The sequence below is a fragment of the Trichoderma citrinoviride genome (assembly GCF_003025115.1).
Source record: "Trichoderma citrinoviride strain TUCIM 6016 unplaced genomic scaffold BBK36scaffold_11, whole genome shotgun sequence".
Lineage (NCBI taxonomy): Eukaryota > Fungi > Ascomycota > Sordariomycetes > Hypocreales > Hypocreaceae > Trichoderma > Trichoderma citrinoviride.
In genome coordinates, this window is record NW_020194719.1 from 839,243 (window position 1) to 859,732 (window position 20,490).

At 56.2% G+C, this 20,490-nt stretch overlaps 5 protein-coding genes across 5 annotated transcripts; 1 reads left to right on the plus strand and 4 right to left on the minus strand.

Moving 5' to 3' along the window:
* Positions 1–602: 602 nt before the first annotated feature.
* On the plus strand, positions 603–3,111 carry BBK36DRAFT_1124114 (MIF4G-domain-containing protein; the record flags this gene model as incomplete). Its single annotated transcript, XM_024891132.1, has 2 exons — positions 603–2,390; positions 2,656–3,111. 2 exons carry the CDS (start codon positions 603–605, stop codon positions 3,109–3,111), a joined length of 2,244 nt encoding a protein of 747 aa, XP_024747603.1.
* A 424-nt stretch (positions 3,112–3,535) lies between these two features.
* BBK36DRAFT_1136047 (glycoside hydrolase family 2 protein) lies at positions 3,536–6,812 on the minus strand (the record flags this gene model as incomplete). The annotated part of the gene is given in 7 exon segments (XM_024892847.1): positions 3,536–4,701; positions 4,787–6,204; positions 6,313–6,448; positions 6,493–6,547; positions 6,638–6,647; positions 6,659–6,697; positions 6,776–6,812. The coding sequence occupies 3 exon segments, from the start codon at positions 6,438–6,440 to the stop codon at positions 3,536–3,538; spliced, it is 2,712 nt and encodes a 903-aa protein (XP_024747604.1). The 5' UTR covers positions 6,441–6,448; positions 6,493–6,547; positions 6,638–6,647; positions 6,659–6,697; positions 6,776–6,812.
* An 804-nt stretch (positions 6,813–7,616) lies between these two features.
* On the minus strand, positions 7,617–9,234 carry BBK36DRAFT_1170858 (hypothetical protein; the record flags this gene model as incomplete). The annotated part of the gene is made up of 5 exons (XM_024895499.1): positions 7,617–8,356; positions 8,451–8,742; positions 8,827–8,874; positions 8,930–9,073; positions 9,145–9,234. 5 exons carry the CDS (start codon positions 9,232–9,234, stop codon positions 7,617–7,619), a joined length of 1,314 nt encoding a protein of 437 aa, XP_024747605.1.
* Positions 9,235–13,346: 4,112 nt separating this feature from the next.
* BBK36DRAFT_142660 (tRNA-dihydrouridine synthase C) lies at positions 13,347–15,146 on the minus strand (the record flags this gene model as incomplete). The annotated part of the gene is made up of 2 exons (XM_024897495.1): positions 13,347–14,912; positions 15,000–15,146. The coding sequence occupies 2 exons, from the start codon at positions 15,144–15,146 to the stop codon at positions 13,377–13,379; spliced, it is 1,683 nt and encodes a 560-aa protein (XP_024747606.1). The 3' UTR covers positions 13,347–13,376.
* A 1,228-nt stretch (positions 15,147–16,374) lies between these two features.
* Positions 16,375–18,969, minus strand: BBK36DRAFT_1123770 (hypothetical protein; the record flags this gene model as incomplete). Its single annotated transcript, XM_024891102.1, has 5 exons — positions 16,375–16,422; positions 16,487–16,854; positions 16,916–17,870; positions 17,968–18,541; positions 18,647–18,969. 5 exons carry the CDS (start codon positions 18,967–18,969, stop codon positions 16,375–16,377), a joined length of 2,268 nt encoding a protein of 755 aa, XP_024747607.1.
* Positions 18,970–20,490: the final 1,521 nt, after the last annotated feature.

A 20,490-nucleotide genomic window follows, 5' to 3' on the forward strand; every position in this document is an offset into this window, starting at 1 on the left:
TGTGCGATCTCTGTAGAGAGAGTTGGTAGATCGAATCGGCCTTGGATCGGGGTTTGAAAGGAGCGTGAAGTTGGTGAGAGACGGAAGATGAGAAGCTTGAATTGGGTGAGGCGCGGATTGAGCCCACGCTGGCATGAAGTTCAGCAGGGAAACGCGCCAGAGCTGCCAGTGAGAGAGGCCCTGGGCTGGGGGACTTTAGGGGCTTGGATTGGGTGGTGGGTACGCTATGTGGCGCTGCGATATACTTGTGTCTGCGCACTGAATGTATGGCAGGACAAGGTAGAGTCTCTAGCTGCACGAAGTACCGATGCCTTGGAGCGAGCTGCTGTGGCGGATGTGACGTGGCCCGTGCACGCTTTTCCATCTTTTTCCTCGTCTTGCTCAGCCTTAGAACTCGGCAGCCTTGAATCAAACATCAACTCGATCCTGGGCGACGACAAGGCAGACGTTTTGTTTTTCGTGCAGAGCATCGCCTGTGTCTTTTTCTCATCCAGCCCAGTCACTCGCTTCCTGCATCCATCATCACCGGCCCCCCCTGATCGCTTCATCTTGACGACTCGGACGACAACCTCCGACCCATCGGATCAGATCGCGAAAACACGATGGCGGCCGTCGTCGACATGCCGCACCGCGAGCGCGGCAAGCAACAGCGAGATGGCGGCGACTCCTACCGCCCCTCCAGGGCTGCGCGCTCGCCCCCTCCCGCGCCCGCGCCCGTGCCCGTGCGGACGGAGGAGGAGAAGCAGGCGGCGGCAAAGGCCGAGTACGAGAAGCTGCTCAACATGCGGTCGGGCGGCACGTACATCCCGCCGGCGAGGCTGAGGGCGCTGCAGGCGCAGATCACGGACAAGAGCAGCAAGGAGTACCAGCGGATGGCGTGGGAGGCGCTCAAGAAGAGCATCAACGGCCTGATCAACAAGGTCAACACGGCCAACATCAAGCACATTGTGCCCGAGCTGTTTGGCGAGAACCTGGTGCGCGGCCGCGGCCTCTTCTGCCGCTCCATCATGAAGGCCCAGGCCGCGAGCTTGCCCTTTACGCCCATCTACGCGGCCATGGCGGCCATTGTCAACACCAAGCTGCCGCAGGTCGGCGAGCTGCTGGTCAAGCGCCTCATCATGCAGTTCCGCAAGGGCTTCAAGCGCAACGACAAGGCCGTGTGCCTGTCGTCGACCACCTTCCTCGCCCACCTCATCAACCAGCAGGTCCAGCACGAGATGCTGGCTGGCCAGATCCTGCTGCTGCTGCTGCACAAGCCGACGGACGACAGCGTCGAGATCGCCGTGGGCTTCTGCAAGGAGGTAGGGCAGTACCTGGAGGAGATGCAGCCTGCCATTTCCATGGCCGTGTTCGACCAGTTCCGCAATATCCTTCACGAGTCCGACATCGACAAGCGAACGCAGTACATGATTGAGGTGCTCTTCCAGATCAGGAAGGACAAGTTCAAGGATCACCCGGCCATCAAGGAGGAGCTGGATCTGGTGGAGGAGGAGGATCAGATCACGCACAAGGTGGAGCTTGACGGCGAGATTGACGTGCAGGACGGGCTCAACATCTTCAAGTATGACCCGGAGTGGGAGGAGCATGAGGAGGCCTACAAGAAGCTCAAGGCAGAGATTCTGGGCGAGGCCAGCGATGACGAGGAGGGCGACGACGACGATGAGGAGGATGAGAGTTCCGAGGACGAAGAAAACGAAGAGGCCAAGGCCATGGAGATCAAGGACCAGTCCAACGCCGACTTGGTCAATCTGCGAAGGACCATCTATCTCACCATCATGTCGAGTGCCGACCCAGAGGAAGCAGTCCACAAACTGATGAAGATCAACCTGCCCGTCGGCCAGGAACCCGAGCTGCCCTCAATGATCGTCGAGTGTTGTTCGCAGGAGAAGACGTACACCAAGTTCTTTGGCCTGATTGGCGAGCGCTTTTCCAAGATCAACCGCCTGTGGTGCGATCTCTTCGAACAGGCCTTTGTCAAGTATTACGAGACGATCCACCGATACGAGAACAACAAGCTACGGAACATTGCCATGCTGTTCGGCCACATGTTTGCTTCCGACGCTCTGGGCTGGCACTGCCTCTCCGTCATTCACCTCAACGAGGAAGAGACCACGTCGAGCAGCCGTATCTTCATCAAGATCCTCTTCCAGCACATTTCCGAGGAAATCGGCATAGCTAAGCTCCGGGCACGCATGACTGACGAGACGCTCCGGCCCAGCCTCGAAGGCCTCTTCCCCAGGGAAAACCCTCGCAACATCCGATTCTCCATCAACTACTTCACCAGCATCGGCATGGGTGTCTTGACCGAGGAGATGCGAGAGCACCTCATGAACATGCCCAAGCCTGCGCTGCCCGCCCCTCCTGCTCAGGACCGCTCGGATACGGACTCGGTCTCGAGCTATTCGTCTTACACTCGGTCCTCGTACTCTTCCCGTTCGCGCTCACGGTCTCGATCTGTGGGTCGTCGGAGCGGTGGTCGAGGCCGGTCTCTCTCCCGAACCCCACCCCGACGTGGCGCAAGGGGCCGATCCTACTCTGAAGACTCACGGTCACCGTCGCGATCAAGATCACGATCCCGCTCCGTTGACTCCGTCTCTACTCGTGGGCGAGGCCGAGGGTCTTCCTACTCGGCCAGTCCTCCCCGGCGCGGAGGAGGCCGTCGGGATGCCAGCAGAAGCCGAAGCTACTCGTCGCGCTCCTCACGGTCACCGCCACCGCGGACCCGTGGTCGCGCACGAAGCAACTCGTACAGCTCCCACAGCCGATCCCCCTCTTCGCCCCGACGCAGCAGAGCCGCAGACTCGGCCAGTCCGCCTCCTCGCAGGGGTCGACCGCGTCAAAGCCCAGGCGGTCCCGCAGGTCGGAGGAACAGCTCGTCTGTCAGCAGCGGAGGACCCCGGAAGAAGCTCCGGCGGGACAGTCGATCGCCATCCCGCGACTACTCGTCCCGGTCCCCGTCGGGGTCTCGCTCCCCTCCGCCGGCTGCTGCGCGTGGCCGAAGGGGCTCTTATACGCCGTCACGCAGCCGCAGTCCGCCTCCTCCGCGCAGGGCGAGAGACGGCTCGGCGGGTCGTCCGAGGGCGGCGAGGTCGCCTAGTCCTTTGCCGATGAAGAGGAGGCGGTATGATAGCGAGAGCGTGTCTCGGTCGCCGCCTCCTTTGAAGCGTGGGAGACGGGATAACTGAAACATCGTCATCTGACATGTGGACATACTACTTTTCTCTTGCTTTGAAAGATCCAGATTGAGACGGATAAGCGGAATGGAATGGGGTGGGATGGGGAACATGTGTAATAGACTGGTTGATGGAGTAGGGTTGGGAGAATTTACTTGGGTTATGTGTCACATAGTTGTACCCTTTTTACCCCTTTTTGATATCATTAGCGATTCAATACATTAATCATGGACAAATCAACTTTTTGCTTTTCGTCATACCATCTTTCTCAAAATCTACACTTGCTGGCAAATACACTGATGAAAATGATGCACAATATACATCAAAGCAGCGTCCTGCTACCCCTATCATGGCCATCCCATCTATCGACGAGCCAAGGAAGAAGCCGGCGACTGCCCAATCTTCAACGACGCATCCTCCGCCCCAACACACGTCCACAACAACTCGCCCGCCTTCAAGGCACCCCCGACCTTGACGACCTGCCTCTCCCCCGGCACGACGTCGAACCCGTTGTCGCTCAGCCTCAAGCCCTCCACCTCCTCAAAGACGAACCCCTTGACGGGCTTCTCCGCCTCGACGACGACCTCGTCCCCAGCGGGCGAGACCTCAAACGTGATGCCCCGGTTGGACAGGTCGAGGTACTTGATGGGCTCGGGCCACGCCGTGTCCGCGGCGATGACGACGCCGGTCGCGGCGTCGGCGACGGTGGCGTGCACGACGTACGGATCGTAGTCCGAGAGGGAAAATGGCTTGGTGGCGAGGTCTTCGGGGTGGGGGACGGACGGCGGGAGGGCCTTGCCTTGGAGGACGTCGGTCGTGGAGTTTGCGGCGGCGACGACGACGCCGGGGTTGACGATGGGCTCGACGACGTCCTTGCCCGTGCGGACGGAGATGAAGCGCACGACGAGGCGCAGCTCGACGGGCTCGGTGGCGCTGCTGACGACCCAGACGTCAAAGGTGCCCTTGCGGGCGGCGAGCGTGTGGTCGACCTGGCCGGTGACGAGGCCCGAGTTCTCGTCGACCCAGCTCCCCGTCTGGGTCCAATCGTGCACCGTCCGGCAGACGCCGACGTCGACGCGCCGCAGGGCCCGCGCGATGGCGTAGTACGCCGGCTTCTTGACGAGATGGTAGTCCACGACGGCCCACGAGACGGTCGGCCAGCAGTCGTTGAGCTGCCACACCAGCGCGCCGCCGCACCGCCTGGCTCCGGGACTCCCCCACTGCCGCCGCCAGGCCTTGTACGCGGCGCGCATCGTCTCCGACTGCACGACCTGCGTCAGGTGGGTGTACCCGCCGAGGTCGTGCCGCGGGCGGAAGTTGTCGACGACGTAGCTCATCATGCGGCGCTCGTGGCCGATGGCCTTGTTGTGGGCGTCGAGCACCATCGACCCCGGGTACAGCTGGCCCGGGTCCGTGGCCATGCGGCGCGTGGTGCTGAGATGGGGGTATGCTTCCATGCCGAACTCGCTGACGAAGCGGCCGCCCATGTTGGCGGCCTCTTGGTATTTGTTCATGGTCCCATGCCAGACTTGTGAGAAAGGAGGAGAATGTCAGTTGGCTGTTGTTGCGTGTGTGTGAGACTCGGGGAATAAAGGGGGGGAGAGAGAGCTTACTGTTCCACTGATGAATATCGCCAACAGTTGGGTCGGCCGTGGGCTTTCCGTCGCCCCAGGGGCTGCTCGGGTGATAGAGCTTGCCCGGATCTTCCTCCTCGACCAGCTTCGGCAGGAAATGCTCGTAAATGTACCGCGCCGGGAACGACGACTTGAGCCACGACTCCGGGTCCTTGTTCTCAAGGTCATAGTCCAGCTTATACCTCTCCTGGACCTGGTAGTCCTCGTTGTTGCCGGCCCAGATGACCACGGAGGGGTGCGTACGCAGGCGTCGAATCTGCTGCCGCGCTTCCACTTCCAATGTCTTCAGATAGGACGGATAGGCGGGATAAGACGCGCAAGCGAACTGAAAGTCGTGAAACACCAAGATGCCCAACTCGTCGCAAGCGTCAATGAGGGCATCCTCTTCGTAGACGCCTCCTCCCCAGACGCGCAGCATGACTTGGTTGCCCTCGGCGACCAGCTTGGCCCATTCGCGATACCGCTCCGGGGGAACATTGGCGAGGTAGCTGTCGGCGGGGATCCAGCATGAGCCACCGGCAAACACGTCGACGTTGTTGATGCGGAAGTAGAATGACTTGCCGTAGGCGTCTGGCTCTTGGACGAGTTCCGTGCGGCGGAATCCAATCAGCTTGACCAGGCTGTCGATCTCGCCGGCGTCGGACGCCTTGCGGTGGAGTTTGGCGTTGAGCTGGTAACGGCTTTGGCTACCATATCCTCTTGGATACCAAAGCTTGGGCTCCTCGAGCTTGAAGGGGACTTTGACTAGACCATCTTCGGCTGAGGCAACATCGACTGTCTGCTGGAACACAGTCTTGCCATCCATCGACAGGGTCAAGGAGACTTGGTCGTCAGGAGGGCTCAGCTCGCCACCCACACGAGCAAAGAGAAAGCCAGAAACAGTCTTCAGATCCTCACTGACGTTGCTCTGAGCCCAGACGTCGTCAACTCTCGCAACATACGTCTCGAGCGCGACGGGCTTCCAGGGCCCCGCCGTCATGAGAATAGGGCCCCAGTCCCAGCCCCAGTTGTACTGGGCTTTCCGCACCGGGACGCGGCTCCTCTCCGTCTGTCGGACCAGGAAGTTGTGCTCGCCGGCGTGCTCCTCGATGAGCTCCTCGCCTCGGACGATGGCCGAGCGGAAGACGATGCGGAGCGTGTTCTCCTCCGAGCCGGCCTTGATGCGGTCCGTGACGTTGACGCGGTAGGACACGAACATGTTGTCCGCTTCGAGGATCTTGTCTCCGTTGAGGTAGACGGTGGCAAAGGTGTCGAGGCCGCTGAACACCAGGTCTCTCGTGGCATTTTCGGCTTGAGAAGAGGCTTCTTCGTGGGTGAATGTCACTTGATACTCCCAGTCCTTGTAGCCGATCCACTGGACGGCGCGCTCATTCAGGTCCACGAAGGGGTCTGGGATTCTAGAGAGAAAGGGAAACGTCAGTTATGCAACTGCCATCCTCCAGGGGGGAAGCTGTTGTATTTTTTCGTCTTCATCATCATCATCACATGGGGGGGGGGGCTCATACTTTTTGTTGGCCAGCAGATCCACGTGAACCTGCGTCGGCACCTTTTCCACTGGCAACCATTCCGTGGAAGGGCCTTGATGCTGCCGAAAGGTCCAGCCTTGGTTTAACTGAGTGCTCTGGCGAGCCATGTTGAAAACAGAAGCAACGTTGATGGTGTGTACTGCTCTTGTCGTCTGGTACAAGATGTATCAAGTCAGAGCAAGTCGATACCAGGCACAGCTGAGCTCTTGTCAGTTCTTCTGCTTCTCCTTCTCTTCTCCTTACCGTCCGTGTCAAGCAGCAGAACCAGGGAATGCTTCCAAAGCACCGAGTACGGGGGCCGTGGGCTCTGTTATTATACAGGCTCCGACTCATCCAGATCCTACCAAGTCAAGCTCCAGCCTCTGGCTCCTCAGCCAAGCCTCTAGCCTTCATCACTTCGTCGCTTCTCCCCCCACGGTATATCATCAAGAGAGTGAGCCCCTCCCCCACTTTGCGGGGAACCCGGCCGAAAGAAATGACTGCCATTCACGGTCTCCGAAAAGCGGCTTCTCGAATGGAGCGGAAGGGCGCCGCAATCATTGAAAGGACGGGATTTTGTTTGGGGGAAAGCAGGAAAGAATTGGAGCTGGAATTCACGTTTCTGCGTTTAGCCGTCTTGTTGGTTTGTTGGGTAGGTAAGGTAGGGGCTTACCTTAACTCGGAGTACTTGTTCTGCTGGTGGTGGTGATGTTGCTTATCAGTACCTCGCGATGGCTCCCATTTGAGAAATACCCGCGCTTGAACTCTTGGCTCGGAGTCTTGGCCAAGAAGATGCTCTGGCTTCAACTGAGCTGAAAGCCCTTGGGAGGCATCTATCATTAGCCGTCGCCATAGCGGAGGGCATCCCGAGTTTGGGGGCTTTGGGGTGGCCCTGATAAACCCCCACGGTACGGTTAGTGCTGAGAGCCAACGTTCCATGGAGCTCAACGGTAATCAGTACGTATTGGAAGTGCATCTTCTCAACTCAAATCTCAGGGTTCGACATGAGGTACGTCGTTGTGGAGAAAGACTCGACAAAACATTAACTAGATAGTACTATCAGTTTCCCATTATTGCCGTTGAAGCAGGGCTGCCGGCCTCCCAATGAACCTCACGCATTCCGTTCATGAAAAGGCCGGACAGCCAGCCAGCCCAATCATCCATCCCTAGCATCCTTTCTTCCGTCCGTCCGTTCCAAACTCAACAGTTGTATAGGTTCGATACAAATTGCCAAATTGCCATCCAAGTTGCATTCAGATTCCCGCCTGAAGATGAAAAGAAATTATCAAGACCATCGTGGCATTTCAGTCAACTACTTGTGTGTCGACATTGTGCATCTCCTTGGGGAACCAGCAGTTATCCAGATGGCAAGGCTCCCGGGGACACCGGTGCCCGGCCACACAGTCTGTCTGGCTGCAGCTTAGTCCGTTCAGGCATGGAGACTGACGAGCAATGCCTCGCAAGGCTTCCAGCTGCTGGGCAGTCAACCTCTCCCCGTGTACGTGATGGCATTTTCCGTACTTCTCGAGAAAGTAGCACTTGCCCAAGAGGTGAAAGTTGTTGCAGAGTTTGCGGTCTTTCAGGATGGAAAAGTCGGACTGCGAGTATGAAAGGCGCGAGTCCACTCGCTGTCCAAGCCTGTTCCGCAATATGACTCCAGTCGCAGGCGGCTTCGGCTCATGACAGTACAACTGAGCTGGGACGCTTTGAGCTGGACTGGGCACTTTTGCAGCAGCTGCAAAGTTCAATGGGGAGGTCGACGGCATCGGAGTCCCCGGTGGTGTGATGTGGAACGACGTCCTGCGATTCGCATCGTTGGGAAGCTTTTGGCTCCTAAAGATATTGTCGAATGTCACGTTCTGAAACTTGTCTTTGATGGCCGCCAGCTCATATGCAAAGGGAGGACCCGCCAAGAGCGTGATCTGCCCCCGGATTGTCTGATCTTCGAGGAAGGAATCAAAAACGCGGGCATATCCGTTGTCTCCTGGTCCGCCGAAATATATCTGCTTGCAATGGCTGTCCTCAAGACCAAGCTTGAGGGCCGCTTTGTCGTGTTAGTCTCCAAAACTGTAAACTCAGAAGCGGCGTGAAGCTTGAGAGGGGAAGAGACAAAACTCCAATTCACGACGGCAGCTCACCTTTGATCTTCTCATCTGCACACTCTTTTCCGCATCCAGCGTCGATGAAATCGCACGTGGGGTGGACTGTGTTATACCCACGAACAAAATCTTCAAACGATCCCGAGTCTGGCAGAAGCTCTCTATATTTCTTGGATAGCCCTTTCAAATTCGCATACACACGAATCACCACCTGGGCGTTGGCAGGGAGGGTTGGAAATCTCGTCTTGATATCCTCGGCTATCGCTTTCCTCAGGAGGCTGGCTACCCTCTTGCCTCCAAGCAGGCCCTCTTTTACGAATTCATCATGAAACTGTATTGTTTGCAAGAGATTAGTACAGCTCTGGCCCTTCATCAAGCGTTTGGGAGGAGAGTGGGTGAACCTGTCCATACTCACAGGCATGTTGTCACCATCGATTATAACCATACTAAAACCGTGTTCATCCTGCCACCATGGTTAGCTCTCTGCCGTCTTCAGGAAATGTTGGCTCGGCTCTAACTGTTTTGCGTCGTAAATCTTCAAGCTGCTTCTCGGCGTGGTCAAGCTTGGTGCGTTTCAGCTCAAGCATATCCTTTCTGTCTCGGAGGTCCATATGCGCCTCGGCGAGCTGTGCCGTCAAGTCACTGATATGGCCGAATAGGTCCTAGAAAGAGTGTTTGTTAGTCTTCGCACCGCCGACACTTGCCCTGGACAGCAGAAATTCTGGGGGCTCACAGAAATCAAGGCATGTTTACGCTCATCCTCTGCCATGACTACACTCCACTGCTCCTCCAGCCTCCTCAGTTGCTCTTGGTTGTCCGTCATCATCTCCAATACTTGGCTGACGAAGAATGCTGAACATAGTACTCACACTCGCGGAGAGGGCGCGCGTGCTCAGTGAAGAGGAATAAAACAAGTAATAGATCGTCAGTTTATATGCATGGTGGAACGACTCTTCAATGTTCTTCTCATCTCGGAGCGCGTCGCCCGTGACTCTGATTCGGCCACCAGGTGGCGCTCGCACAGCATTGCGCTGGTCGAATAGCAGCACGACAGGTCGCAACGCAGGAACTGATAGAGCACCAGACGTCCAATCGAAGGGTCGGAAGCTGTAGGCCGGAAGACACGACACGACAACATGATTTCCATGTGAGGTGAAGCGCAGCCACCGCTTAAGCAAGGCGCTTCGGCCCATGCAGCGAACTTTGGCTGCATATGTAGCTCTCGATTATTGAATGGGAAATCAAGGACTGAGAACTCGCTTCCACCTCGCTGCGAGGGTCGCATATGCACCTTGCATATTACAGGTCTCGGAAAGCCCCCTTGTTCTGCGATGTTTGCTGCTTTTTGGCAACTTGGACGATCGACAGCCTGACACGGGGCATGCACGCGCATGCAACTCGTAACAAGTGCATGACGCTGGAGCATCGCTTCCCCGACGGCTTATTATATGCATGGGAATCTGCGATGCAGGCCGCCTTGGCGTTCACTAACAGGCCGGCGCAAGGCAACCATGAGCCAAACGATGCCGTGGAGGAGCAAAGAGTCCCCGCCCTTCCACTCATCTTGATGCGATTAAGCTCTTCGTAGGATCCAATATTGATCAGTCTTGCCGGAACCGGATCCCATTGGACGATGCACGCCCAAAACACCCATGAGTCTTGTTTCCCCTTTTTAATAGCAGCCGGCATCGAGCCTTCCGAGTTGTTGTCGCAATCACTAGATAGCATGCTGTCGGCGCAGTTCTGATCAACATGTGGTTTCGTCAAGGCCAACTTGGTGGCAATGCTTTTGTTTGAGCTTTATCTCCTCACTCCCTTCAAGTATACTGCTCTTGGTATTCTCAAAAGTCTTCGCACAGCAAAATGTTTGGCTTCAGGTTCAGGAGGGCTATCAGAACTGGTCAAGATGCGACAATCTGATTCATCCTGAGAGAAAGAGCCATTGGATATGACCAATGGCATCCAGGTGATATCCTGTGCCGCCAACAGTCTTCCTTGTGAGCAGAAAGCTGCAACGGCCAGATTCACGTTGCGCCAAGCAAAGTAGTTGAATGACGACAACTACCAGCAACAGCTCGACATCTCATGAAGGAAACCTATGGCAAATTGATCTCATAGGATATCGACAGCCCTCTCACTTGAGAGCCAGCCTCGACGCCTTTCCTCCAGTAAACCGACAGGGCGGCCCGAGACTCGAGGTCTCGGTCTCACGATGCCCAACGCTGCGAGGGTCGGAATGAGTGGAAGAATGCGGTGGCGATCTTGGTGGGGAAGTCGGGTTCGAGAACACCGTCAGACGCTGAAGCAGCCGGACGAGACGGGGGGAAAGCTCCTATCCTTGAAAGTAAGATTGCTGTCCAGTCTGTATGTAAATGGGCATGGCAGAAATCGGAGAGGCAAAACTGACCGCAGCTCAACTGGGGTTACCCAGATTCTGACGGCTGCAGACGATGGCGAAGCGAGACAAATGACTCGCTGTCATATCAAATACCGTTGCTGAAACTCGTCCCGTTGTCGATCGTCTGCATCTCTTAAGCGGATTTGCCTTTGAAGCTTGATCGGCACTCATATTCAGCCACTGCCGACCCTGCGAATTCGCGAGCGCGATATATATCTCCTCGGCGGAGTCATCGAACGAGACGCATAAATGGAGTTGAATGATGAAAATGATGAAAAAAAAATGAGGGAAAGTGAAGATTGGTGGTAGGAAGGCAAGAAGGTAGGGAAGGTGAGAGCAGGAAGGAACGGAATCGAATACCGATAATCCGGTGCCCGTTCGCGATGTCGTCACACACTCTTCTGCTCCGTTCGCCTCTCTACTAAAACTTTTCCTGCCAAACAACGAAATTGGGTGGAAGCAGCCTTGAATCAAGCTGCAGCCAAGCCAGTTCATTATGCTGCATCGTGGAAAGACCCATCAAGTGGGTGGCCATGTCAAGGCGGCCATTTGCTTGGCACTTTTGAGACCAGAGTTACCTGCCTCTCTCTTCATCACAGCTTCATACAGCTGGGAGAAATACCACAGTGAGTGGCCATTATCCGAATCGCTCCAGGGGGTCGGGAAATATGACATTGGTGCCTGTACCAGGTAGCTGACCTTGGTTTATGCAGTCTCCATCAACTGCGATGTCTTCCTACATTATCGTGTAGGCGTGCTCGTCACCATACTACGGATGCTCTGCCTTTGCTTGGGAAACCCCGGTGATTTGTGCAACTTATATCCGTTGTGTTCCAATCGAGGGGGTCGGGTTCAGAGTCTTTCCGCGTATTCCATGCATCTTCAAATCGTTCTTCAACGCCATTTTCGGGAGGAATACGTTCTCACTTTGCCATGATACGTTCTCCTTTACTCATTCATCAGTGCCCAAGGCACCATATCATCCGACATGCCGTCTTGAATGAAAGGCGACCAGCCATTTCTGGCTCTTTCTTTCCTCAAACGTCGGGCCGTCCTCATCTCAGGCCAACGTCGGCAGCATATTCCTTCACCAACAGAGGCCGGGCAACATGAAGCGGCCGACCTGCGCTGCCCGATGCTGGAGAACAATGCCTCATCAACTAAGGCGGATTACGGGGTGCATGCGACTGCACGTGCGTCTATGCAAGAGGTCCTCGGTGTGCTGGGATTAACAAGGCAACCTTGTAACGGGACATGTGAGAAGACAAGTCCTTGCTCTGCTCGACGTTTGCCTTGAGTGAATATTAGTTTCCGAAGACATCCTGCACCTTGCTAATCTCTTGCTCGACTCAAACAGAGATAACGCAGGAAACGACGAATCGAATAAGAAACTTGACGAACACGAGCTAGCAGGCGCAAGTTAAAGCAGGCTGCAGTAGTCTTGCTCCCAACCACCAGACCGACCGACCAGTCGCTCACCACGGCTGCATACACAGACGGGTGCGCGAATCAAATCAGTGAATCCGGTTCTAGAGGCGGGCCATCGAGTCAATTAGCTGCCGGGTGCATATTCACCACCTGCAGGCAAACCGAAATGCTCGTTTCACTGGCTGCCGCTCCCTGCGGTGACAGTTGGCAGAGTGTTATTGGAACAATCGTCCATTTGCGCGTCACTTAATTAATATACGCCCTGGCTTTTCTCGGCTCTGATCCTGATCCCCCTGCGGAGCAATCGACGGCAGCAGGAGAGAAAACGAAACTAGTCCGACAAGAACAGACTGAGAAAACAAGAGGAGCGAGGCACGCGCGCTGCAGCAGCTCGTATCGAGACCTTTGCATTCTCATCATGACCCCTCAAGAGTGTGTAAGTTATGACTTGCATATTCTGTGTCCCTGAAAGCCAGCCTTATGCAATAACCATATACTAACTAAGGTTTTCATACAACGACAATAATAGATTGAACACTTCGTGACCGAACATCCCGTCCAAGCTTGGGTTTTTTTCAGTGGAATAACCGTGGCTGCTGCTTCAGGGCCCTTGTTAGGCGCACTTGGTTGGGGTGCTGGTGGCGTAGGAGCTGGTATGTCGGGTTGACCCCCCTGATAACCGGTGGCAACGCAAAATTTGATCCATGGCTGACAAGGTTCGCAAGCAACTCTGGCTGCATTCATACACTCGCTGTTGCACCCTATTGCAGCAGGCAGCCTGTTTGCCATCCTCCAGAGCGCGGGAACTGGAAGCAGTCTACTGGCTGCTATCAGAGCTGCCGGGGTGGCGGCGACTGCAGGACCTGTGTACACCCTTGCGCAATGCATCGCCGGTAATGGTACGGCAACATGAGTCTCGAAAGCGAAGCTTTGTGAGGGGAGGAGTGAAAGGAAGGGGCAAAAGGTTGATATCAGCTCTGCGCCCATGCCATGAGGCTTGGGGATGCATTAGCTCGGCGTCTATTCTACCTACTACGGAGTAGGTAGCACTCATATGCAACGTTTGTTTGCTACCCAACTCCTGATGGGTCCTTGTGCCAGCTCTTTCAAACCCCCTTGCTTTCTCCCCACGGAGTCTCTCATCCGGAGACGAGCTCGTCTCTGGACGCAATTTCCTGCTTCGTCTGTTGCTGTGCTTCCGTCTCTTTCTTGTCTTCCGCCACAGCCACGGCTTTCTCACTCTTCGCTTTGCCGTCATCCTTCTCCTTAGCCTTGCCCTTTTCCTTCTTGAGCGAAATCGCCCCCTTGGCCAAGGCCTCGCTCGGCAGCGGCCGAATGATGGGCTGGGCCACCCACCAGGGCCTCTTGCACCGCTTGAGCGTCCCGACGGAGCTCTCCTCCTCGGGCACGCCCTCGATGGTGCGCTCAGCAATGGTCCTCTCCATCTCCTCATCGAAGCTCCGGCCGCCGGTGCGCTCATACTCGAGCAGGCCTTCGGCGACGCGCCTCTCCACGGCGTCGAGGACGCGCTCGTAGCCGGCCATGCCGTCTCTGCGCGCGCGGGCGAGCATGTCCCTGATGTCGGTGTGCCGGGTGACGAAGTGCCGGAGGACGTGGAACAGGTGGGGCTGCATTGCGGAGAGGTTGGGGGACTGCTGCTGCTCTGCGGTAAGCTTCTTCTTGGTGATGGGGGTGGTGGTGGTGTTGGCATCGCCTTCGCTGGTGTTGTCCGTCTTTCGCTTCTTCTTTGCGGGCTCGTCTGCGTCGTCGGGGGTTTCGCTCTCTGTTAACCACGCGGTGTCGTCGCCGGGGACGAACAACGGTCTCCTCAGCGGAGGCTCTTCGTCGAAGACGTATTTGTGTAGGATGTCTAGGTAGCGTCTCGTGATGGCGTCGACCCTCCAGCCGCCCTTTCCGTCCTTGCCCCTCCAGTATTCCCTGCTGTTTTCCTCCACCGGCGGCGGGTTGCCAAAGAGGCCTGGGTCGCTGAGGTTGCCCTCGGCCGACATGATGCCGTCTGCTCCCGTCGCTTCCAGGCACCTCTCTAGATCACCCGGTTGTAGGATATTTCCGTTGGCGAAGAGCACGGTCTCGGGGGGAAGGTTATCCCTAAGAAAGCGAATCATGTCCCAGTCCGCCACGCCAGTGAGATGTCCCTTTTGCTCGCGCCTCCGCCCGTGGACGGTCAGTATCGAGGCTCCGGCCCTGAGCACATTCTGTGCATACTCTAGAGTCTTCTCCTTCGTCTCCAGCACGCGTATCTTGGCCGTGACCGGAATGGGAAGCTCCCTGTGCAAGATGTTGACCAGCTTGAAGATGAGATCCTGATCCTCCTGCAGAAAGGCCCCGTAGTGGCCCTTGCGAGCTATCCCCTGCGGACACCCAAGGTTCAAATCGACAGCATCGCAGTACGGGACGACGTGCTTCGCGGCAGCGAGCAGCGCCTCGGGATCGTTTGCGCAAAACTGCACGAAGAGAGGCCGGTCGAGGTTTGGGTTGCCGTCCAGCCACGGCTCCTTCGAGTCGTCGGATGCCCCCGGCCGCACGGCCTGGAAATGCGCCCTCCTGTATTTCTCGTCCTGCGAAAAGAGCCGCGCGTGCAGCATGGGCGTGTAGGCTAGCAGCTTGGACTGCTCCGAGGGCAGCAAGAAGGATCGCGTGAGCATCCGCCAGGCCTAAAGGTAGGTTACACACATTGTACGTTAGTCGTCGAAGACATGGGACATTGGAAAGTTTGAAGATGGTGATGGTGCTAGACAAACAAACTCGGATTGGTCCACCATGGGAGCCACGATGTACCTGGGACTCCCGATGCTCTCGTAAAAAGCCCGCCCATGGAGCTTCGTCGCAGGAGGAGGCGAGCCTGCTGCTGCTGCTGCTGGCCTGGCGGCCGCCTCTGGCGCAGTCATTGTTGCGACGCCGCGAAAGGTGTTGGGAACAAACGCGGAGAATCGGGACTGGAGCAGCAGCAATCGATGTGATGTCACCGTCTTGGGGATCAAACTCTGCCACATAAAGAGAGAGGACTTTAGACAAGCATTGTCTGGCGCAATTGGTAGGAATCAAAAAAGAGAGAGACTGAGAATGGCTTCAAGTGTGAAGGAACGTTTGTTGTCCAAAGGTAACGGAAGGGTAAAAGGCAGAAAAAAAAATCCAAAGTCGGGAAATCGATAGCGAGATAGGCTTGAGGTTTAACTCAACTTGGCGGGGCGCCGTTTTTTTTCCTTTTCCTTCTTACAGCTTTTCCTCTTTTCGCATTGGTGGCTGATTAATGCGGTGACAACACCAACACGATTCGCAGAATATCAGAATGTCATAAACCAGATGTATATGACAAGCATCTACAAAAACAAGACAAATTTGACAAACAATACTGGATGGAGGTCTATTCATCCGAAATGAGACTACCTTTTTATGCCAGATCGACAGTCCCTTCCTGATAATGGGCCACAGATCTGTCCGATCCTTGGCAAAGTCATGGCGGTCACGAGGCCTTCAGACAAGGCAAGGCAAGACAGATTGAATAAAAAGTACTGAGAGGTTTTATTTGCTGAAAAAAGAGACACCCAGACGCATCACGCTCATAGACTGAATCCGGCTATAGAGACATGCTTGAAATGAAGCAGAGAAAAAAAGCACAAGTTGCCGGCCTATATGTCACCCTCCAATCGGCCGAGCTTGCCATATCTCAACGTGTTGGCCGCAGCGGCCAGCTCTGAAATGTTCGTCTTGCGCCAACGTGGCATTGCATCGTCATTTTTCCGGCATATTGCTGCTCTTCCATCGTGGGTTTCGTGGTTGAGCTGCAAGCTGCAACGACAGGTTTCCCATCTTTCAATGACAGCAGACAGAATCATCTGACAGCGGCTCATCCCGCTTCCCCTGGTGGCCCTTTCCCCGCCCTCGAGTCCAACTGAATATTAAGGAAATGTATGAGTCTTTGGGGGCTAAATACCATGACATGTTGTAGTGAGGTAGTGTGACAAAACGCCCGTGACACCTTACTATGCTGTCCCTAAACGCCGCAAATGGTAAATGTGAAGAAATACATGGCGAGGTCTTTATAAACCACAGTAGCAGAGGCGAAGAGAAAAAAAATGATGAGCTGACAAGATTCTCGTCCATCGGATAATATCATCAGAAGAAGTGCGTGTAAATCTTGGAATTCTCATGGACTTCCATCTCCTATCATCACAGAGTTCGTTAGCCACTGAGTCCGCAGAGAATTGACGGTTGCGTTTTGACGAACCATTTTGAAGCTGTTCAGCTCTTCCTTGATCTGCTGAGCAAGCATCGGGGTGAGGCGGTTGCAGGTGGCAATTTCACCTCGGCGATCGTACTCCTGGCTAGGCCATGTGTCGTAGAAGACGATGCGCGGCGAGAACGTGGCATTTCTCTTGGGACCAGCCTGGGGAGTTCCCGGTCGGCTCTTTCCAAGCCGAAGGGCCGACATGAAGTAGTCTTCATTGCCAATAGCAATCGAGTTGGCCCTCTTACCGTCGTCATTCGGCGTACTAGGCGCGCTTGAGTTGGGCGAGTCGGCGACATTCGGTATGTTTGGCAAGACGAGATCGGGAGACTCCGACGGGCGAATGGAAGGGCTTGACGAGCCTGGACCTATTGTCAGTTAATCATCCGCGCATGGGGGAAGATACAGGGACAGAGAGATTATACATACGCTTCAAGATGCCCTTGCGAACAGCCGCAAGTACCTCTGCGCGCTCCTTCTCACCGCCCACAATGCTCTTACGCGGCCCGTTGTCCGCTCCTGAGCTGCCCACACGCTCCGCTGCGCCTTCAGGGATCTGCGTAGCGTCGAGAGAATTGCGCTCGAGACGAGGGAACCCCGTGCCGCCCTTGCCGCCCTGAGGATCGGCAGTGACGTTGACACGTCGAGTCTCTGCTTCCACGGTAATCATGGATACGGCGGCCTGACCGGCCTCGCTAACAGGAGAATCGGCCGCCGGCGAGCCCACGGCGGACTTTGGCCGGAAGAGGCCAACCAGGGAGCGGGTACTCTTCTTCATGCCACGGCCCATCTTCCTGATCATAATAGAAGCAGACGAGGCGGTGGATGAGATGGAGAGGTTATCCGTCGATCCACCAAAAAAGCGACCGCCATAGATGTTGTTACCGATACCGGCAGCTTCCTGCGCTTCAGCGATCCGCGCTTGCTCGGCATCATAAGCCTCCTCCGCCGTTGGGTCTTTGCGGAGCTTGGATGCTTCTACCCTCTCCATGCCTTCGCCATCTGGCCCGGCAGCCTTGCGGAACTCGGCCGCGCTCCCGAAGGAGAAGGCTCGACGTAGCCTAGAGGTCTTGGTCTTTCCCTTGACATCCTTCTCATTGATGGCAGCGAGCTGCTTTGCCGCCGGTGATGCCACGGGCTTGCCCTGTGATGATGTGGCGGCGGTAGTGGCGGCGGCAGCGGGAGTGGCGTCTCCAGCTGGTTCATTAGCCATCGTGGCGGGTTTGGACAACGGAGAGGGACTGAGCGTCCGCTTGACTCCATCGGCAGACGAGCCTCTCGGCGGAATGTTGGCTGCCTTGAGCTGGTCGCTCTTGGTTGGTGTTTCGTCAGCGGACGGTGAAGAGGGGTTGCTGGTGGAGACCGTCGCATTACGGTTGGAAGACTGCACATCAATCCCTGGTTAGCATGCACAACCTATCAGGGGCCCCTAGCCCACTGTGTGATTGGGTGACAAAGCGGCAATGAAGTGTCGAACTTACCGAGGCGGACGGCGACTGAGCGCTTCGACCAGACGATGCGCTGTCAGAGCTTCCTTTGCGGGCGTGCAGCGGCATCCTTTGAGCAGCCTGGGGCGACTTGTCGCTCTTGACGACAGCGGTCTGCTCCAAGCGAGGGGAGCCCTCAGGCTTCAAAAGAGGACGGAATGAGTCCGTGGACTGAATGGTATGCACGCTTCGGCGGCGCATCTTCTTCGCCTCATCCGGAGACGGCCTGCGATGCAGGTGCGAGTCGTCCATGGATGCTCCTGGGCTCCGGGTGGGAGAGCCCGTAAGGTTCGGAACGGATCTCGAGCCAGTAGGCGCGTGGTACATCTGGGCTTGGCTGCCGGGACTGAGCGGTGGATTTGTGCTCTGGGATCGACTATGTTGAGAGCCTGAATTGCTAGGCCTCCTGTATCGATCAGGCGTGTACTTGGGCGTTCCACTTGTAGGTATCGTCGATGATGAGCCGGTAGAGACGTGAGCAAGCTGCGGGCGCGAGGTGGACGAAGAAGTAGCATTTCGGGCGGGGGATTTCACGGCGTCGTCGCGTGCGCTGCTGCTTCCATGGCTGCTCCCGTGGCTGCTGTGACCGCTGCTATGCCCACTGCTGTGACTGCTGCTGTGGCTGCTGCTATGGCTCGAGTAGGCGGGAACCAAGGCCATGTTCGTCACGGACGGGTTGGGGCGGTGAGAACGTTGAACCAGGGCAGGGTCGTAGGTCTGCGTGGGAATGCCGGAGGGGGATGAATTCGTCCGATAAGCCCCGTACTGCTGCCATTGCATGCTCTGATTCAGGTTCGGTGTGGGTGCAAAAGCATATGACTGAACAGGAACAGTGCTTCCCCGGTAGCCGCCTCCTCCTCTCGGTGCCGAAGTGGTGTATTGATGATGCCCGTTGGATGGGACGGCAGGCATCATGCCGCCGGAGGGCGTTGAGCGACCCTGAAGCATTGTCACCGTACCAGTCTGCTGCTGATACGTTTGAATCAAAGCAGCCATACTCCTCCCAGGCTGGGATTCAGGAACGACTGATTGGGACAGCGGGATCCTCCTCTTGACTGTATAGAGATTGGGCTACGCGGCTTCGAGTTGGAGCTTTGTTGGCGGTCCAAGGTTGAAGATGGCAGTGCTTTCACGATGAATTAGCAGTCGATATGCTATCGGATCACCAGGTATTAGCTACTGCTCCCAGAACGTTGAAGAAGGCGTCTGTCTAATCCAAGGGGATAGAGCTACGGCAGAAGAAGAAAGCAAAGCAGCGTATCAAAGATGGTCGAACCTTTTTCTCTTTTCTCTTTTCTTTCTTTTTTTATCGTTTTCAGGAGCTGGCAACGGATCAACAGCAAATAGTTGCGGTTGTTTTCGCTTTCGAGTCGTTTTTTTCTTCCAATAATTTCGCAAAACAAGAATGGCCGGTTCGACGATTGTATAAAAAGGACGCCAGCGGCCGAGGATGCTAAAGGATTTGCTCGCTTTGTCGAAATGAAGAGCTCACTATTACCACGATGCCACAACCGACTATTACAGGGCAGGCGTTTGACTGGTCGAGCAGGATCAAGTGTCACCCAAGACACGCTGAACCACGACTAGCTGCGAAAGAACATGGGGGTGTGTGCAGATATCGGCCGTTCGTATCGCGGTGACGGTCCTGGAAGTCGTCGGGTGGGCTCTGAGGTATCACGGGCTCCGAAGGGGATGGCGGGATAAGAAAAGAGGTAGCTTTCTAGCAGAGCCAGTCACCAGAACAGACGAGAAAGAAGAAGATGAGAAAAAGGAGAGGTAAATGCACAGGACAGAGACGATGGAGTCAAGAGATGCTGACGTATGTGCAACAAAGCGCAACGCCTCAAGGTGGTGGAAAAGAGAGAAGAGAAAAACAGGACGTGCTCGAAGACGAAGAAGGCTGGGAAAGGGGGCACGACAACGGTGCTGCGGACTGGAACAAGCGTGCTGTACAAAGTCGGACAGAACAGAGACAAGGGCGCGCTCGAGAAACGAACCAAGAAGCAGAAGGCGAAGGCGTTGAGGGGGGCTGGAGAAGAACGAAAGAAGGAAAAAGAAGAGAGTGAAGGTGGACGAGCCGCAATGGGTCGCTTGGGGGTTGAGGGTGATGGCGATGGGACGGGCTGAGGAGAAGAGCAGAGCAGAGCAGCCACCGGGTTGACGCTTGGGACGGGAGGCAGAAAAGTCGAGGAAGGCCAAGAGCGAGGGGGCATGGAGTGACCAGGCCAGGCCAGAGCATTGAGAGCCGGAGCACCAGCAGCACCAGCAGGTACGCACAGGGCACCTGGCACCTGGCAGTGGCGACGGCTGGGCGTGGGCTAGGGTCAGAATTAGCGGGCTGCCAGGGGTGGAGCACGCCCCTAACGTGCTATCTCGCGGGGCCTTGGAGGGCCTGCGTCTAATGGCGGCCGAGCCTGCACGCTCAGCACGCCGGAGGGCTGGCGGCGAGTGCGGGTGCGGGTGCTGGAGTAGGTACTCTTACAGGTACGGTACAGGTACAAGGGACATGGCCTGCTG